Consider the following 20,678-nt stretch of genomic DNA (forward strand, 5'->3'; position numbering starts at 1 on the left):
AAAGTCATTGCACCAATTGGAGTGAACTCTTTGTGCAAATATAATAACATATAGGGACACTCGGAGTCAAAAATAAAAATAATTGTTAGTAAAAGAAATTTATATAATATTTCATCTCATAAGTATATAGTATAATTATTAACAAAGGCACAGCCGGTAGACTAAAAAGTTAATATACTAATACTAAAGAGGGAAATATATATAAAATAAATCATAATAACTAACAATACCATATTCTTGAATGGAGAAGATATTGTAAATATAGGGAGAGCTTCCTACTAAAAGTGGGATATTTCAATATGCAGTTGAAAGAGTTAAAAAAAAAAAACATGCAATCAGTCATCTCTGATAGGTAGTATGCAAGCATGGATGGCAAGGGGACAAGATGATTTTTTTTTTTATGATAAGTGGAATATATTACCAGAAGTAATGAGTGTATATAAAGAGAAACCTCTAACAGCACATCTGGTAACTCCATGGAAGTATTCCATTAACCTGTCTTTTTGTTTTGTTTAAAAACCACAAAACACTGTCATAACATTATTATTGGTTAGTTGAAAACAACTTCCAAGTATCATAAAAGTACTTGAGCTAGCACATGAATTCAATATTTCCAGTACTACAAAATAAATGGTACCAATGTGATATTAAAGAATCTCTCAAAATTTTTTTGATGAATAATGTATATAAAAAACAAAAAATAACCAATTAAGTGGATAACAAGGTTTTACTGTAGTTACATAAAATTTCATAATACACAAACTTCTACTGAAGAGAACTGGCTAAATGCAGATGGAGGGAAGAAAATGCCTGTACTGTATTTAAAACAATCTGCATGCAGTCTCATATTTAATGAGGATGAGGTCGCTGTGGTTTAAATGGATCATAAAGTTTTGGATCTCCATTATACTTTGGATCTTTAAAGACATAAGCCATCATACCTGCAGAAATAAAAAAAAAACAAGTCACACCTTTATATATATACAACATACTGTTGCAAAATAATAATATATCAAGGAACAAAACAAATTGCAGCCTGTAAATTAATTAATGAAATTGATGTAATTATTCATTATTTTTATTGTAATAGACATAAGTGGCTTTCATTTGCCATAATCTTTGTTTCTATTCTATTACTAATATATATATATATATATATAAAATCATCAAATTCCTGACATGTACCCTCAATAGGTGTACAGGATATAATAGTACTACATGAAAAATTTACATCATTACTAACTTCCTATCTACAATATTCCTCCAAATCAGTCTGTTACTTGTCAAGACTCCAACATTATCAGATCTTATATTTCTATCATCTAAGGCACTTTGTACCGTATTAATCCACCTATATCGTGGTCTTCCTCTGGGTAATTTTCCTGCAAACCTGGTAGAGAACACTTGTTTTACTAATCTTTCCTCGTCTATTCTGTTTAAGTGACCATACCACCTAAGATTAGCTCTGCTAATGCATTCCTGGATGCTGACAATGCCAAGTTCTTTCCTAATATCCTAGTTTTTAATATGATGTTGCCATTGGTACCATCTGTTCACGCCTCTAATCTTTCTCAGTACTCATATCTGCGGTCTCTAGTCTTTGGTCAAGTGTTTTACTTCTGACCCAGCTCTCAGATCCATAAGTTAAAATCGGTTTGAACACTGTCTTGTATACAGCTAATTTAGTGTTCCAACTAATTTCTCTCTTATTCCATATGAATTTATTCAATTGACTGCCTACCATACCAGCTTTGTATGCTATGGTAGGCAGTCAGAATATGTTTGCCTCTTAAGCCACTAACATCCAAAACTGAAATAAATTCAAATTAATTAGAAAATTTGATGTGTTAAAAGTAGAACAAAAAAAGTTATCTAATTCCAAGGGTCATCTTCCCTTTCAAGATCATAATCAATAAGCCTTTCAAACATACAAACAGATACTCTCAGCAAGGTTTTTAGCAATATTCCTAAAGAACTTTTATTATCCAAAATCGAAAAGACTGCTTCTTTCTTTCAACCAAAGAAGCAAAATTAATGCAATTAGAAGCTATCTTCACTATTAACCAAGAAAACCACCAAAAAACAATGTTATCAAAGCAGAATTCCAATCACTAAAAAAATTTAAAAGAAAATGAAGATATCATTCTTCCTGCAAACAATGGAAATGCAATAGTTATCGTAGATACCGAAGAATACTATCATCATTATCATCAAATTCCTGCCATGTACCCTCAAGGGGTGTACAGGATATGATAGTACCACATGAAAAAAATTACATCATTATTAATTTCCTATCTACAATTTTCCTCCAAATCAATTTTCCTCCTTGACAAGTCTGTTACTTGTCAAGACTCCAACATTATCAGATCTTATATTTCTATCGTCTATGGCACTTTGTACCGTATCAATCCACCTATATCTTGGTCTTCCTCTGGGTCGTTTTGCTGCCAACCTGGCAGAGAACGCTTGTTTTGCTAATCTTTCCTCGCCCATTCTGTTTAAGTGACCATACCACCTGAGATTAGCTCTGCTAATGCATTCCTGGATGCTGACAATGTCAAGTTCTTTCCTAATATCCTCGTTTATAATATGATATTGCCATTGATGCCATCTGTTCATGCCTATAATCTTTCTCAGGACTCTAGTCTTTGGTCAAGTGTTTTACTTCTGACCCAGCTCTCAGATCCATAAGTTAAAACTGGTTTGAACACTGTCTTGTATACAGCTAATTAAGTGTTCCGACTAATTTCTCTCTTATTCCATATGAATTTATTCAACTGACTTCCCACCATACCAGCTTTGCTGATTCTGTTGTATATTTCTATATTTAATTTACCATATTCAGTAAAAGTCATGCCTAAATAGCTGAAATGTTTTACTTGTTCCCCAGGTTCTCCATTCACAACACAGTTGACATTTTCAATGATTCTGCCTATTTTCATTGTCTTTGTCTTTTTATTGCTGACCTTCATACCATATCTATTACAACAGCTATTCAATTCAGTCAGAGAATCTTGCAGACTTGTAGCGGATTTATTTAGAAGTATAACATCGTCTGCATAAAGCAAAGAGCTGACATTAACATCTCCAATTTTGATATCATGTTTATTACCACTTTCCTTCATAATGTGATCCATATAGATAATGAATAACAGAGGGGATAATGTACATCCTTGTCTCACACCAGATTTAACATTAAACCATCTTCCTGTACTTCCTTCAATTCTAACTGCTGACTCACAACTCAAATAAAGACTAAGTATTGCTTGATATAAATGCCCATTGACACCATATAACTACAGCGTATTGAATAGCTTCTCTCTTGGCACCTTGTCATATGCCTTTTCCAAATCGACAAAACTTAAATACAGATCTTTGTTATATTCCCATACTTTCTCAACTATTTGTCGCAAAGTGAAGATCTGATCCTGACAGCCTCTATTTGGCCAGAATCCAGCTTGTTCTTCACCAAGCTTTTCTTCCAAAATTCTTCTCAACCGTTTCTCAAGTATACTTGCATAGATCTTGCCAGGAACACTCAGTAGGGAAATACCTCTGTAATTTTCACATGCAGTTTTATTTCCCTTTTTTATATATGGATACTATGAGAGCTCTACTCCAATCATCGGGAATTCGTCCCTCTGTCTAGGCTTTCTGAACTATGCAGTGCAGCCACTGTAAGACTCTTATACCACCATGCTTCAGCATTTCTGGTCCGAATATCATCTACTCCTGCTGCCTTTCCAAATTTCAAGCATGGATATGTATTCCTGACTGCATGCCTGGTCAGTGTTTTTTTACCACTGTGCTGTCATCACTGCTTGTTTCATTTAGCAGTTTTTCAAAGTAATTACTCCATACTTCAAGGATATCTTTTTCTCCCGTTTTCATGTCACCTTTATTATCTCTAATTCCTTTCATAGCACTCTTTCCTCCATTCTTAAGCTTCTTCAACAACCTACAGAATATTTTGCCACCTTCTTGATATTTATTTTCTATATTCTTGCCAAAGTCCTCCCATGGCTTTTGTTTAGCTAGTTTTACACAGTGTTTAGCATTCTTGCATTTGTCTCTATATTCTCTAAGAGCACAAGCTGACTTATTTGACAGGAACTTTTGATATGCTTTCTTCTTTTCCTTCGCTGCCTCTTTAACCTCCTGTGTCCACCAGGGAGTTCTGATTTTTTTATCCTTACAGACAACCTCACCACATGCCTCTCTGGCAGAATCAATCAATGTTTTCTTCAGAGTTTGCCACTGAATCTCCAAGGTTTGATTCCTGTTCTCCAACTCTTTCATTTTTTCTTCAATAATCTTTGTGTATTTTAGTCTACAGCTCACATCTGAGAGCTGCTCAACTTTTATTTGCTTTAAAATTTTCTTACATGTTATTCTTTTCAATATGAAATTCAATTTTATCCTGCTCAAGACTAAATAGTGATCACTTCCAATTTCAAATCCTCTGTACCCTCTGGTGTCCTGCACCAGGGAGAAAACACCACTATCAACAATAATATAGTCAATGAGACTTTTCTTATTCCTAGCCTCTTCTCTCCATGTGAATTTGTGCACATTTTTATGTTGGAACATGGTGTTAGTAATAACCAGTCCATGTCCTGAGCAGAAATCCAACAGATATTTGCCATTATTATTAGCTTTGCTCGTTTCTCCAAATTTTCCCAAAATATTTTTGTATGTCTCAGAATCATTTCCTACTCTGCTATTTAGATCTCCAACAAGGACCAAATTTTCATTTTTCATTGTGTCAGTTGCTTTTTCTAAAGCCTCAAAAAATTCCTCCACTTCTACCTTAGTAGAACCTTCTGTGGGACCATAGGCACAAATAAGTCTCATTGTCCAGTTCCACATTTTCATATTTGCCCATTACTCTACTTGAGACTGATTGCCATTCAAGAAGATTAGCCTCGTATTTTGTGTTGAATACTATGGCTACTCCTTCTTTTCCTTGATTGTCATTGCCTGAATATAACATTTTGTATTGATTGCTCAGAAAGATCTCGCCAGTTTTGGTCTTTTTTGTTTCAGTCACCCCTATTATGTCGATCTGGTACTTATCTAATTCCTCAGCTAGCTCCATTTCTTTGCCATTCAGGTTCTTACGTTGATAGTACCGATCTTTAACTCTGGTGATGTTGAGTTGGGGTTTCTATACTATTAATATAATAGTATTATTAATACTATTAATCACTATTCTTAGTGATCAGAGCTTTACATCTTCGTGAGATGTAAAGCACATCGAAGAGATGTATACTGCAATACATTATGGGTGGGGTCACTACCCAGACCAGTTTCAACCTTTTTTGAGGTCTCCTCAGTGAGTAGCTAGACCCTAAATACCAAGGTTTTAGTAATACAGAGCCTTATCAACTTTACCTATACAAGTTGCTACAAGGTGTTTTTATTTTGAATAAGAATCTCTGGAGGAGATATAGATGTAAATAAGTTTTTTACCTTTTTGACATTTGAAGCTATTCTGGATGACAAAGTATTGTTGGGGACATTCAGGCAGGCATGATGTGTACGCCAAACTTGGATATAAAGAGTGACAGTCAGATAGGTTATTGCTAAGGTGAGTATTAAGATACTGAGGACAATTTCTGTTGATTCCACAGTTCAACCTTCCAGTTCATCATAGCATCTAAAAATGTTTTCTGATTCATTCCAGATCACTGAATAAATGACAGAATCTTCATTAGGGCAAGCAGAATTAACAACATGATTAGTGAGCTGACTCTGGTTCTGTCATATGTATTGTCTCTCACGTGTTCTTCCATACACAACTGAACTTTGTCTGACCAAAATAGGGCACCTTCTTTTCAGCATTTAGTTCCAGACAGCTTGGTTATACTATAAATTAAAGATACCAAGAAATTATATTCTTGGTTTAATCCTTTATCCAAGTGTAAACAAACAAGTTTGCACCTGAACTATTTTCAGGACCAGGGCAACTCGTATAAAGAAGCTAATGACTCCATGTCACCTGCCTTAGTATCCCATAATGCAAAGCAAATCTCCTTACAAGCAAGTAAATGCTATTCATTATACATGTCTGCAGGGAGATGTATAAAGGATTAAACCAAGAATATAATTTCTTTATAGTATCCTGTCCTGTCAGTCTTCTTCCTCCAGGAGATTGACTACCATGTGTCTCCACCATGTCCTATTCTGCACCTCTCTGCTGCATTCCTTATATGAGAGATAGGTCCAGTCGTCTATATTTTTCATCCACTCCAATCTTTGTCTTCCTCTTTCCTTCAACAGTTCCTTTGTAGGCAGTTATGTCTCAGAATATGTCCAAAATATCTGACATTTCTCTTTTTAATTTCTTTCATCAGGCTCCTGTTTATGCCTGCCATTTCTAGTACCTCTTCATTTGTCTTTCTCATGATATTCTCATAATTCTTCGCAGCATCCACATTTCAAAGGCCTCCAGTTTTTTTACACTCAGACTGGAGAGTGTCCATGTCTCTACTCCATATAATAACGTAGACCATATGTAGCATTTGGAGATTCTTAGTCTTGTTTTCAGATTTAATTCTCTAGATGTTTGTAATTTTTCACAGTGTTAAAAGTTGACCTTGCCCAATGACCAGACCCAATGTGTATTTCATCTTCTGTCCTGCCATTCTCTGTGATCAAGTGTCCGAGATATATGTATTTTTGCACCTGTTCTAATTTATTTCCTTTTATATTGATGCATATTTTTGGTATTTTCTTTTCTCTTGAAATTATCATGATTTTTGTCTTTTTAAAGTTGAAACTTGAGGCCATACTGTTCGCTATACTTGAGGGTTTCATCTATAAGAGTTTTGAGGTCATATTTGTTTTCAGCTAGAAGAACCGTGTCATCTGCATATCTTAGGTTATTAATATTTCTACCCCCCTACAGTGATTCCTTCGAGGTTACTAATTTTATTAAATATTTCTTCTGTGTACAGGTTAAAGAGAATCAGAGAAAAGACACAGCTTTGTCTCACACACCTTTCTGAACTGGGAATTCTTCTGAGGTTTCTCTTTTTATTCTCAAAGATGCAGTCTGTTCGTAGTAAAGATTTGTTAACAGCCTAATGTCTTTTCCATCCATGCCTATTTCTGAAAGGATTTCAATTAATTGTTCATGTTGGACATTGTCGAATGCCTTTTTGTAATCTATGAAGCAGAAGTACGCATCTTTTTTGTTTTTCTAGATATCTTTCTATGATGGTTCTGACGTTGAAAATACCTTCTCTTGTACCTACACTTTCCTTGAAGCCACTTTATGTATCATTTATTTCTGTTTATTTTTCTTTTATTTCTTTCAAGAATAACGTATAGGAGGACTTTTGATACTTGGCTGATGAGGCTGATTGTCCTGAACTCTTCACATCTTGTAGCTTTTTTTTTTTTTTTGGGGGGGGGGGGGGGAATTGGAACGAAAAGTGAGTTATTAATATCTTTGGGTAGAAATCCAGTCTCGTATATTTTATTGCATAATTTTCTTAGAAATTTCAGTCCTCCTTCATTGAGAGCCCTCAACCATTCTGCAAAGATGTTATCTATTCCTGCAGCTTTATGTGGTTTTAGTTTTCTTACGGCATTTTCACCTTCACAGAGTAAAATGGATGGTCCCTCTAAATCAGTCTGTTCAGGAATATCATTTCTTTGTTGTTTATATAATTTCCTTGTGTATTCGATCCATCTTTCCATGATTTCTTTTTTTATCCATTAGAATATGGTCTCTTGAGTCTCTAATGACACTTGCATGGTTTGCTGTATTTGTCCTGCATGTCATTTCTCTGATCTTTTCATGCATTCTATATCTATACATTTATATTTAATCCATTACTCTTTGGCTTTCCTGCATTTTTTTTTTTTATTTCTTTATTCATGCTTTTATATTCAGGTTTGTTCTTTAACTTTTTTCTTTGTTCCATCAAGGTCTATTCCTTTTCATTTTTAATCGTGGGAGTGTATTTTTGGCTGCTTCATTGATACTATTCTTGAATGTTTGCTAGTTCATATTAATTTCATCAATTGGTGTTCTATTTTCTGTGCAAGTTGTGGTGTCAGACTTGTTAAGGGATTTTGTGAATTCTTTTATAAAGCAGTCTTTAACTTCTTGGTTATTAGGCGTGTCTGAATTATAAGTTTCTCTTATGAATGGTTGGCTTGGTATCTTAAATTTTATTTTGATTTTTGCAATCACTGGGTTGTAGTCCGATCCTATGTCTACTCTAGGATATGTTTTTCTTTGTATTATTACATTTCGGAATCTTTTGCTTATTATTATACAGTCAATTTGGTTTCTATAGATGTCCCCAGGGCTTTTCCAAGTATAAGCGCCTCCGTAGCGCAATTGGAAGAACGACAGTACATTGCGCCCTATGATTGGAATAGGCCTAAGCTCGATTCTCGTTGCGACAGGAGCAATCTTTATCTGGATGATTTTCAATCAAAGGTGAGTTAGTCGATCTCATACGGAGGTAGCAGGGTTTTTGCTCCCGGAAACTCAGGTTTTTCATCCCGCATACAGACAAATCGGCCCTTCAGAACACACGCAATTTACAGACATAGAATACCGGTTGTGGTGGAAATGGGCGGTAGATGGCGTTGACGGAGACGATTCGTAGTAGAGGTTCGGTGTAGTGGTTGAGACAGTTGTAGGTGTCCTCCCACGATGAGTCCTCGGACTCCTTGGAGGTGTCAGAATAATAATAATAATATAGTCTTCAGGGAGGATGTTTAAACAGTGTGTTGGCAATTATTAGGTCATTGGTTTCACAGAATTGAATTAATCCTTCACCTCTTTCATTTCTGATTTCAAGCCCTTGGTTTCCCATGCAAAATGAGATTTTTTTCTGAGCCCACTTTTGCATTTAGGTCACCCATCATTATAATAACATCATCTCACTTAGCACTGGAGATTGCAGTTTGGATGTCTTCATAAAATTGTTCCAACTCTTCATCTGGGTGATCTTGGGTTGGTGCATATGCTTGGATAATATACAGGTTGAATGGTTGTGCAGTTATTTTGGCTGTTATGATTCTGTCATTTATGGGCCAATATCCCTGTAGAGATTTTGCAATTCTATTACTTAGGACAAGTGCTACTCCATTACGGTGTAAGTCACTGCCAGAGTAAATTATAGTGTAATTTTTTCTTCTTATTATGCCTGTATCTGTTGCAATATTGGCCTTCATCACTTCTAATTCCTGGAGTAAGTTATCTAATTTGCCTACCTTGTAGAATGTTCTGATGTTCCATGTTACTATTTTCAAGAGATTGCTCCTGGTTTTCAGACAAGGGACATCTGAGAATATCCTACCTGGAGGGTTTGGGATATTATCTTCATATCTTCAATTTATAGTATAACCAAGTGAAAAAACTTACAACTATCTTTAATCCAGAGTATTTTAATAATAAGTTGTGACACCTTTTGGCAATTCGTATACGAAAAAATGACTTCTGCATTACTTCAACCTTAGTTGAAGTAATGCAGGAGTTTGTTCTGTAATAGAAGAATGTCCCAATCAAAGACACAATCCTTCTTTTACAGAACAAATTCCCTCCAGATATCACAGTGCTCTTTGCACATGTATTACATTCTGGTTATTTTGCATGGCAAAACGCTTTCTACCTACAAAAAGAAGGCACAGCCATGGGCTCGCCATTATTCACCCCTTTGCAAACTTTTATATGGAACATTTTCCTCTTCCTTAAAACCCAACGTCTGGCTTAGATATGTTGATGACATTTTCGTGATCTGGCCCCATGGCCACCAGACATTTCCCTTAGCCATCTAAACAAACAACACAAACATATACAGTTCACAATTGAGATTGAAAAACAGAACACACTTCTGTTTCTAGATACACTTGTCACATGTCTTCCTTCTGGCAGTCTTTCCTTCACTGTTTACTGGAAACCGATACATATTGGCCAATATATACACATAAACTCCTACCACCACCCAGCACAAAAACTAGGTGTCATTAATACTCTAAAGAACAGGTTTTGAAGATCTGCTCCAATGAACAAATGCTGAAAGACGAATTTAAAGTTATCAGCAATACTTTTCTAAAAAATGGTTACAGCCAAAACACTATTAATAAAATTCTCTACAAGACCTCAACAAAAAACAAAGATAAACCAGATTACAATAAAACTATAATCATCTCTACATTAAATAGAATACTACAGAAATACAACCTCAAAGCCATCTTTAAACTTCCTGCAAAATTAAAAAGCTTACTCAACTCATCCAAAGACCCCACTGGCCCACCCTGGAGTATACTGTATTTATTGCACCAGTAATCTACCATATATGAGGGTAACAGGATGCACAATTCCTATCAGAAAAAGAAACATAAATGACACATTAAATATAATAACTACGATAAAGCTGGCCTTTCTGATCATGCCCTGACCACTTTACATAGAATTGACTGGAAAAGCACCAGTTGTTTACATCACACTAAAACATGGTAGGAACACAAATTTAAGGAAGCCTGTGAGATTCTTATCAACCACACCAATCTGAACAATTAATGGTCTAAAAATCCCAAACATATGGAAGGCACATATTCTACCCACGGAACCTTTCTCCCTAAGAGCTAACTATAAACAGGACTATAGATTATCCAGAATCATAAATCTAATATAACAAATGTCATGTTAAAAATAGGATATTATTGTAAGAAAACTACCTATATGAAAGAATGCTTCTCCCATGTTATCTTAAATAGAATTTAGCTTTGATGTAGTTTCTAAATATTTAATTAATTTTATCTGTATTTTTTTTTTCCACTAGAGGTCATGCCAGTAGAATAACCCATGATCAAATCATTGTTTCTTCAGCTTACGGTGTGAAATGTAACTCAGCTTGTCCTTGTATGTTTGTATATACTCCAGATGATGACCTTAATATGAAGGTCGAAACGTCGGGAAATTAAAATAGTTATTTATAACACGGTTGCAAAGTCCATAATTTCTAAAATGAATGCTGATCACCGTGCAACACTAAAAGAAAGGACTAGGTTGTCTGTTTTGGTTTAGGACTGAGTAAGGAACAGAGTTTGGAAAGAGGAGCAGAAGAAATTAGGATTTTAAATTTCTTGAAAATTTTAGCTAGGGCTGATATATGGTAGAGATATAAAGCATTTTACATCCATAATCTTCAGTATGGTGAGCAAATGGATTAAAAAGTAGCTTACAAATTGTCTGTTTAGGATAGCCATTTTTCTGAAAGGTTGTAAAAAGAAACTGTAGTTCTTTGATCTCTTCTGTACTGAGGAAGGAGTGAGCACATTTATCAAAAGTAGAAATGGTCATTATATTTGTTAAAGTTCACAGAGGATGTGAAATAAGCAGTGACCACTTCCTTGTTAAAATAAAATTAAGATTACCACCTAAATGGCTACAAGTAACAAGAACAGAAAGAAAAATTGAAATATTTGTTTATAAAACTAGACTATTGAATGACACAAATGTACAATGGCTATACGAACAAAGAATTAACCAATATCTAGATAAAATAAAACAAAATGAAGAAATAGAATGGCTTAATATAAAAACGATACTAAATGCAGCAGCAAATGAAAGCTTAGGAAAGATCAAAAAATTCAATAAAAGAAAAAAACTGAAGATCTGGGATGATACAATCAAAGAAATAATCAAAAAGAAAAAAGAAGCCTATCACAAATGGTTAAGCAGTAAAAGATTAGAAAATGAAATAGATTATAAAAGAATAAGAGCCATAGCTAAAAGAGAAGTCAGAAAAAGACAGAGAATTCTGGAATAAATTGGTTTTTCTAATTTAGAACATGATTTATATAAAATAAGACCCAATGTGTATATAAGATTTTGAAACACCTAAATGCAGATACCAAAGAAAACATAAAATTAAACACTGAACTGAAATTAGAAGAATTTCTAAATTACTACACAGAACTGTGGACAGACAAATATTTTAAAAAAGACAACCGGCAAACAATAAATGAAAAGGAAATAACTGAAGAAGAATTAGAAATCAGCCTGAAAGAAACAAGAAATGGAAAATCACCTGGAGAAGATAAGCTAGGTTCAGAACTATATAAATATGCAGGAACAAGATTCAAAGAAAGACTCTTATTATTTTTAAATAAAATTTACTCAACTGGTATCCCCCCCCCCCCCAACAGAATGGAAAAAAGCAATTGTGATTCCTATCTTTAAGAAAGGTAATAGAGATGACCCTAAAAACTATAGAGGTATCAGTATACTAAATTCCTGTTACAAAATATATAGCAGAAACTTAAAATAACAAACTAATGAAATATTCCGAAAACTTTATTCTAGAGGTACAGAATGGATTAAGAAAAGGACGATCATGTATAGACCCAGCCTTTTGCCTAAAATTAATAGAGAAAAGAAGAGAATATAATTTAGAAACACATATTGCATTTATAGACTTTGAAAAAGCATTTGACAAAGTTAAAAGAAACATATTATTTAACACATTAAAAGAAAGACAAATACCAAATAAGATTAAATCACAAGCTATCATATACAAGAGAGATAAACCAAGGGGTCCGACAGGGATGTCTCCTCTCAGCAACTCTTTTTAATATCTACTTAAATAATAATAAAATGGAGTAAAAATTTACATCAAGGAATTAAACTTTCACCTACAGTTAACTTAAACACTCTCCTCTTTGCAGACGACCAAATAATAATTACAAATTCTGAAGATAACTTACAGAAAGCTATTTTAAACCTAAATTGAGATATCCAAAGATTATAGTATGATAATGTCAACGGAAAAACCAAAAACTATGGCCTTTAAAGGACAAGATCCAGCGAGAACTAAAATAGTAATAGATAACAAGATCTTAGAACAGGTGAATTCATTTAACTACTTAGGATGTATGATCACATATGAAAAAGATATAAACATAAAAATTGTAAAATATTTAAAAATAACAGGTGTAATTAACTCTATATTTAAACCAAACCTAGTTCAAAAACAAACCAGGCTAAAAGTATACAATACATTAGCCCTACCGGTCAATGTATGGAAGCGAAATCTGGACAATAAAACAAAGAGGCAAACAAAGATTAACAACAGCAGAAATGAAGTTTATGAGAAAAACTGCAAAGTATACCCTATTTGATCACAAATGAAACGAAGAAATTATGACAGAATTAAACCAGTAATAGAAAAAATTAAAAAATATAAACATAAGTGGATGGAACATGTTCAAAGAATGGAAACAGAAAGATTACTAAAACAAGCCTTAAAGAACAAGCCATTAGGAAAAAGAAAACGAAAACCAGGACGTCCTCTTAAACGATGACTTCTAAAGCCAGAACAGGCCATGCTAGGCCTAAATCCTTGATACGTATGATGATGATGATATTTGTTAAACCAAGATTCCCAGGGAAAAAACGATGCTACTTCTATATGAAACAGGCTAACTCACATTCAGTTAAAATATCTCATACATATTCCTTAAGTACAATGATTAATAGAAATGAAACTCAGTTCTAAATAAATGGTACCATTTGATATCAGCTATGGCAGTGGGGAACAGACCAGAGGATTAAATTATTATTGCTAAAACATATAAATAAGGGATAGTCTCCATTTCATAATTATGACTTTTCATTTATTTATGTGACCCCCACCCACACACACACACAAGGTTGTAAACCTAAGTACAATAGCACTATGGGAAGAAAAGGGTTTTTATTTTTATTCTCCCCCCCCCCCCCCATCATCCAGAAACCCTGTTCTAGAGACCAAACATGGAACATTTTCAGGCCTTTCATATGCAGAACAGTGGTCTCACATCAGGTGATGAAATTATCCACTTGGCCAATCAGGCTGACAAATGTTTTTTTTTTTTTTTTGAAATGTCTGGCCCATACACGACATATTGGTTGGCTAGCCTATAGTACATTTAAAGTGTAAGGGAAGAGAATTGGGAAATGAGGAACTTGTTCACATTGGATTTGAAGGCCTGTACATTGTATTCCTTTGAAAACACATGGGAGAGAAGGCCATTCCATAATACAGCAGCATCAGGAATGGAGGAGGAAAAGAAACTTGTTTTATGAATATGAGGTTTGATTGTGAAGGGATGTTGAGAAGTAGCTGCACGTTTCAATGAATTTGGTGGACAGAGAAGGAGATTATTGATGATATTTCCATGGTAAATGTTCATCAGAATAAAAAGTTTATTTTTTCACCTGGTTAGAATATAATAAATTTAGTTTAATCCTTTATCCAAGTGTGAGAAAACAAAGTTTGTGCCTGAAAGTATCTTCAGGACTGGGGTGAGGTGGTACAACATCAGGGCGACTCCTTGCAAAGGTGGAGCAAGCTACCAACAATCCTAACTCAGTATCTCCCATAGACATATCCACAAGGAGATGTGTTTTGCATTATGGGAGATACTCATCTAGGAGTGTTGGTAGCTTGCTCCACCACCTCACCCCAGTCCTGAAGATACTTTCAGACGCAAACTTTGTTTGCTCACACTTGGATAAAGGATTAAATTAAATTTATTATGTTCATCAGAATCTATAGAAAATGCATAGAGTAGATACTAGACGTTTGTGCAGGAGTAATTGGAGTGAATTGGTACAAGATGAGTCATTAATCAGTGTGACTGCTCTTCTGCACTGCGTCGAGTATTTTTAGGGGAATCTCTCTAGATAGATATGTGTACTCTATGGACAGGTGGATTGGTGATTTGTACAGGGTTAATAGCTGTTTGTTGGTAAAGTAATGGCCTGAATAAAAGAGGAATTGTAATTTTTTGGATTCAGAGGAGGTAATGGTTGTTATGTGTTTATCTCAAGGGATGTTTAATTTTTATTACTTTGATGTCAAGGTGAGGACCCAAGGAGAGAGAGAGAGATATCATCTTGTCTAGAGATTTGGGTGCTGTCAAAGGTAAGTCTGAGATAATATGGTTCTCTTATGTGGGAAATAAGGCAGAACTGTATTTTGTAAACACTGAAATTGACAAGATTATCCAAGCCCCATCGAAGAATGGTTTGGAGATCAGAATTCAGGCATGCAGAGGTTGTTGAATTGTGGTGGCTTGTTTTGCTTATGTCTATCTTTATCCATATGGTCACTCTGATGCTTGGTGATGTGCCACACCAAGCCTTGCCATGTAGTCCTGTTGTATGCTTTTCTGGAGGCTTCAACTCTCTGTAGATCAGTCACTTCACACACACACCATCTCATTGACAGTCTATCCCTTCCTCTATTTCTGTTCTAAGGTCCTCCTTCCATCCTTTCAATGTATCCAAAATATTTTAACTTTCTTCTGTCAATATCCTTAACGAGTCTTAAAGTTCTACAGATCTTTTCTAACACCCATTCATTTGTATGCCTTTCAATATATGATATCCTCAACAGCCTTTAAGTTCCAAATCTCACATCCATAAGTTGCTGGTTGCTGTTGAAAAAACAACTGCATCCAAAATCCTCAACTTTGTTCCCAAGGAGATAGATCCATCCTTCCATATTTTAGACAAGTCTCTAACTGTTGTTTTAGCCTCCTTCTTCTGACATCTTGTGAAAAGATGTCAGAAGAAGGAATCTTCTTCTGCCATCTTGTGAAAAGCAATTCTTCACATTAATAATGGATCCCAGGTACTCAAACTTGCTGACCTCCTCAATTCTTTCTTCATTAAGGTACACCTGTTTCTCAGGAGCTTCCCTGTTAGTATTTCCTTTGAGAACCATAATCTTTGTATTGCTAAGATCGAGTTGAAGTCTTCTGTTATTACTGATCTTGTTAACTTTATCAAGAATTAGTCCTAGTTCTTCCTCGTCATTACAGAGGAGTACAGTATCATCAGCATACCTCAGACTACTGGTCAATCTACCCTATCCTAATTCCTGTCTTGAGCTTATCCAATGATTCACACATGATGTCTTCTGCATATATCCTAAATAAGTGAGGAGAAAGTAAATATCATCATCATCAAATTCCTGCCATGTACCCTCAAGGGATGTACAGGATATGATAGTACTACATGAAAAATTTACATCATTACTAACTTCCTATCTACAATTTTCCTCGAGATCAGTCTGTTACTTGTCAAGACTCCAATATTATCAGATTTTATATTTCTGTCGTCTAAGGCACTTTGTACCGTATCAATCCACCTACATCTTGGTCTTCTTCTGGGTCGTTTTCCTACCAACCTGGCAGAGAACACTTGTTTTTCTAATCTTTCCTTGCCCATTCTGTTTAAATGACCATACCATCTGAGATTAGCTCTGCTAATGCATTCCTGGATGCTGACAATGTCAAGTTCTTTCCTAACATCCTCCTTTTTAATATGATATTACCATTGATGCCATCTGTTCACGCCTCTAATCTTTCTGAGGACTCTCATATCTGCGGTCTCTATTCTTTGGTCAAATGTTTTACTTCTGACCCAGCTCTCAGATCCATAAGTTAAAACTGGTTTGAACACTGTCTTGTATACATCTAATTTAGTGTTCCGACTAATTTCTCTCTTATTCCATATGAATTTATTCAATTGACTTCCCACCATACCAGCTTTGCTGATTCTGTTGTCTATTTCTATATTTAATTTACCATCTTCAGTAAAAATCATGCCTAAGTAACTGAAATGTTTTACTTGTTCCACAGGTTCTTCGTTCACAATGCAGTTGACATTTTCAACGATTCTGCCTATTTTCACTGTCTTTGTCTTTTTATTGCTGACCTTCATACAATATCTATTACAACAGTTATTCAATTTAGTTAAGGAATCTTGCAGACTCGTAGCGGATTTGTTGATAAGTATAGCATCATCATAAAGCATCGTATAAAGCATAGAACTGACATTAACATCTCCAATTTTGATATCAGGTTTAATACCACTTTCCTTCATAATGTGATCCATATATATAATGAATAACAGAGGAGATAATGTACATCCTTGTCTCACACCAGATTTAACATTAAACCATCTTCCTGTACTTCCTTCAATTCTAACTGCTGACTTACAACTCAAATAAAGACTAAGTATTGCTTGATATAATGCCCCATTGACACCATATAACTATAGCATATTGAACAGCTTCTCTCTTGGCACCTTATCATATGCCTTTTCCAGATCTACAAAACTCAAATAGACAATAAAATAAGCAAATGTACTGTAGTGGGGATCCAATTGAAGAAATTTATATGGAAAAGAGAAATTAGTCAAAATACTGAACTTGCTGCTTACAAGAGATGGCACAAGTTAGTTTTAATTTTGGATTTGAGTTGGTTTAGAAATAAAACATTTAATCAGCATATGCAGAGTTATGACAAAAATTGAGAGTGAACACATGACATTGGTTGCAAAACCGTATTAAAATGAAGTATTAGGAACTTAACATTGTTTGCAGGGGTGCTTAAGGGTCAAAGCTGTATAACTGAGAAGAGAGACCTCCAAATAGCTTTTAACACTTTCATTGCCAAGCTGAAAATTGGAGTTTCGTGTGGTGGCCAATTTTTTTATATTTTTTTATTTATTTAGCGACGTCCACGCGATAATGCGTGATCGGCCGTTTGGTGAGAACTCAAATCGCGTGATATCGTTCATTGCCAAGCTGAAAATTGGAATTTCGTGTGGTGGCCAACTTTTTTTTATTTAGTTAACGACGTCCATGCGATAACGCGTGATCGGCAATGAACATGTTAAAGGAATGCAGAGAACCGACCAGGGCTTTTGACCTAATGTCCAATCCTCACCTTCTCGTGGTGCACCCTGTCGGATATCTACCTGGATACTGAACGAACGAGGATGGGCTGGCAATTCGGGATTTAGCCGACCAAATTGTAATTCTTATTACAAAATGAGAAAGTAAACATCCTTGCCTAATTCCTTTTCCAACCTGAAGCCAATCAATCAATCCAACACATGTTCTTATCATGGCTTCTCGCTCCCTGTACAGGTTGGCTATCAACCTGATAGTGTGTTGAAGAAAACTCATTATTTTCATTACTTCCCATAGTTTCACATGCTGAACAGAGTCAACCGCTTTAGAGTAGTCTAAGAAACACATTACCAGAGGGAGTCTGAATTCTTTATATTTTTCTATGATCTGTCTAAGGAAAAGGCTCTGATCTCTGGTGCCCTTACCTTTCATAAAAAACTGCTTGTTCCTCAGACATCTCTGTCTCAACTTTGGCCTCAATTCTATTTAGCACAATCTTCAATAAAATTCTGCTTGCATGATATATTAAACTAATAGTTCTTGCAAGCCTTCTTATCTCTCTTATGAAAACTGACTTCTTCCAGTCTCTATGCCATGATCCTGTCTCCCATATTTGTATCTTAGATTAGAAAAAAGATTTTTTTTTTCTAACAAACCCACAAGATGTTAGAACTCTCAGCAGACCAAGTTAAAACTAAGTAAAAAATTCCTTTTATAGATAAAACAAAGGTGACATCTGCAAAGGTTTTCTATCTACTTGGCTGTTCTATTATCAAAGCTGAATTTTATTGAGCAATAAACAAGACAGCACTTTTTATGTTTTCAGCTGAACAGAACTTTATACAAATTTGCAGTTTCTGATCATGTCGTGAAACAAAAGTTCTCAGCTTGTAAACTACAATCCAAATTTTCTTCCCAAGTACTGACCATCAAGCTTAATTTCTAGGAAGCAAAGCCAGCATTCTTCTGAGACATACTACTTTTTTTTTATGCTTCAATTTCTATGTGTATGAATTTCTATGTATACTAATAAGAAGCAGCTTCTTACCATGGTAGATCACATATGCTAATTTGCCAAACATGAATAAACTTTTAGTTCTTCTTGTTTGACGAATTAATACACATGGCTAATGAATCGTATTTAATAATTTTCAATACCTCATATATTACATTTTAGTTTCTAAAACATTCATCTTCAAACAGCAAATAAATGCTAATATGACATTTGGACAGATTCTACTTTGGGAACATGTACAATGCAAGCCTTAGTTGAATAGCACTTCCTCCTGCTTGTGCAGAAGAAAGTGCTACAAGAAGCAGCTTACAATTACAACAATTAAACTGCAGTGGAATACTTAAATTTCAAACAACTTGAAAAAAACAGTTAACTGGTTTAATATATAATCATTTAGTCTTGCAAGCTTGCTATTTCAACCAAATGTTGCATTTGATAACAAATCCTGTGTAATAACAATATATCTTCCATGCTGAAAAAGCATAGTACACGTTGACAAAAAAAACTACCAAAAAACTACAACAATATATGTTATGGAGTAAACAAGTTATACAAAAAGAAATGCATGTTTACACCTGATGATACGTACATTCACAACTATCGGTGGAATGCTGGTCGAAAAAAGCATTAACGATAGTAAATTAAATGCTCAAAATGGGCACAATGTCAAGACAGGTTTTGTAATGCATGCAAAGGTTCTCTGTCAGCTTGGAGAACAAGGGTTCTAACCACGTGATGTGTGACAGTGCTCCATCCTGTTGGAATACCTGCGCATGAAATGAAATGTTTTTGCACAACCTATCCTATGCAAATTCTAGGTGAATGGAACCAACACATTCTCAATGTAGCATTTGCTATTCAAGGTTACAGTTACACCACCCTTTTCAATCAAGTAAGTTACAATTATGCCATGACTAGAAACTACACACCATGTGATGATCTCGCTTTGAAGAAGTTTCTCTTGGACAAATTCAGGTCTCGAGAAATCAAGAAACCTGTATATTTGTCTGATTACATGACCGCTTAGATGGAAAGCCGCTTTGCCCGAGAACTAGACATTATGGAGGAAGGATGGATCTTCACAGACATTGGCCAACACGAGTGCACAGTATCCTGCTGTGCAGCATAATCCATTGCTGTTAAACACTGACCTGCCTGAATGATGTACAAAAAAGTTCCTTAAGGATTCTCTGTAGTGACCACCTCGGTATTCTGCATTTCGGAGACTGTCAAACTTGCTCCAGCACATGTCCATGATCGACAAAACTTAAATACAGATCTTTATTATATTCCCATGCTTTCTCGACTATTTGTCGTAAAGTGAAGATCTGATCCTGACAGCCTCTATTTGGCAGGAATCCAGCTTGTTCTTCACCAAGCTTTTCTTCCACAATTCTTCTCAACCGTTTCTCAAGTATACTTGCATAGATCTTGCCAGGAACACTCAGTAGGGAAATACCTCTGTAATTCTCACATTCAGTTTTATTTCCCTTTTTATATATGGGTACTATGAGAGCTCTACTTCAATCATCGGGAATTGGTCCCTCTTTCCAGGCTTTCTGAACTATGCAGTGCAGCCACTGTAAGACTTTTATACCACCATACTTCAGCATTTCTGGTCGAATATCATCTACTCCTGCTGCCTTTCCACATTTCAAGCCCTTGATGGCTTTTTCTACTTCAAGTATGGAATCGTATTCCTGACTGCATGCCTGGTCAGTGTTTTTTTTTATCACTGTGCTGTCATCACTGCTTGTTTCATTTAGCAGTTTTTCAAAGTAATTACTCCATACTTCAAGGATATCTTTTTCACCTGTTTTCATGTCACCTTTATCATCTCTAACTCCTTTTACAGCACTCTTTCCTCCATTCCTAAGCTTCTTCAACAACCTCCAGAATATTTTGCCACTTTATTGATATTTATTTTCTATATTCTTGCCAAA

General features: G+C 35.1%; 1 protein-coding gene across 3 annotated transcripts in view; it reads right to left on the reverse strand.

Annotated features, from left to right (window-relative positions):
• Positions 1-708: 708 nt before the first annotated feature.
• Positions 709-20,678, reverse strand: part of mRpS18C (mitochondrial ribosomal protein S18C) — a 110,127-nt gene continuing 90,157 nt past the window's right edge. For all 3 annotated transcript variants that reach the window (XM_090403192.1, XM_090403178.1, XM_090403184.1), the window contains one exon: positions 709-941. In XM_090403192.1, the coding sequence (XP_090259318.1) occupies positions 850-941 (92 nt within the window). In that variant the 3' untranslated portion in view covers positions 709-849. The remainder of the gene's footprint in view (positions 942-20,678) is intronic.

Source organism: Typopeltis vanoorti, chromosome 2 (assembly GCF_054136105.1).
Source record: "Typopeltis vanoorti isolate ZY-2024b chromosome 2, IOZ_Tvanoo_1.0, whole genome shotgun sequence".
NCBI lineage: Eukaryota > Metazoa > Arthropoda > Arachnida > Uropygi > Thelyphonidae > Typopeltis > Typopeltis vanoorti.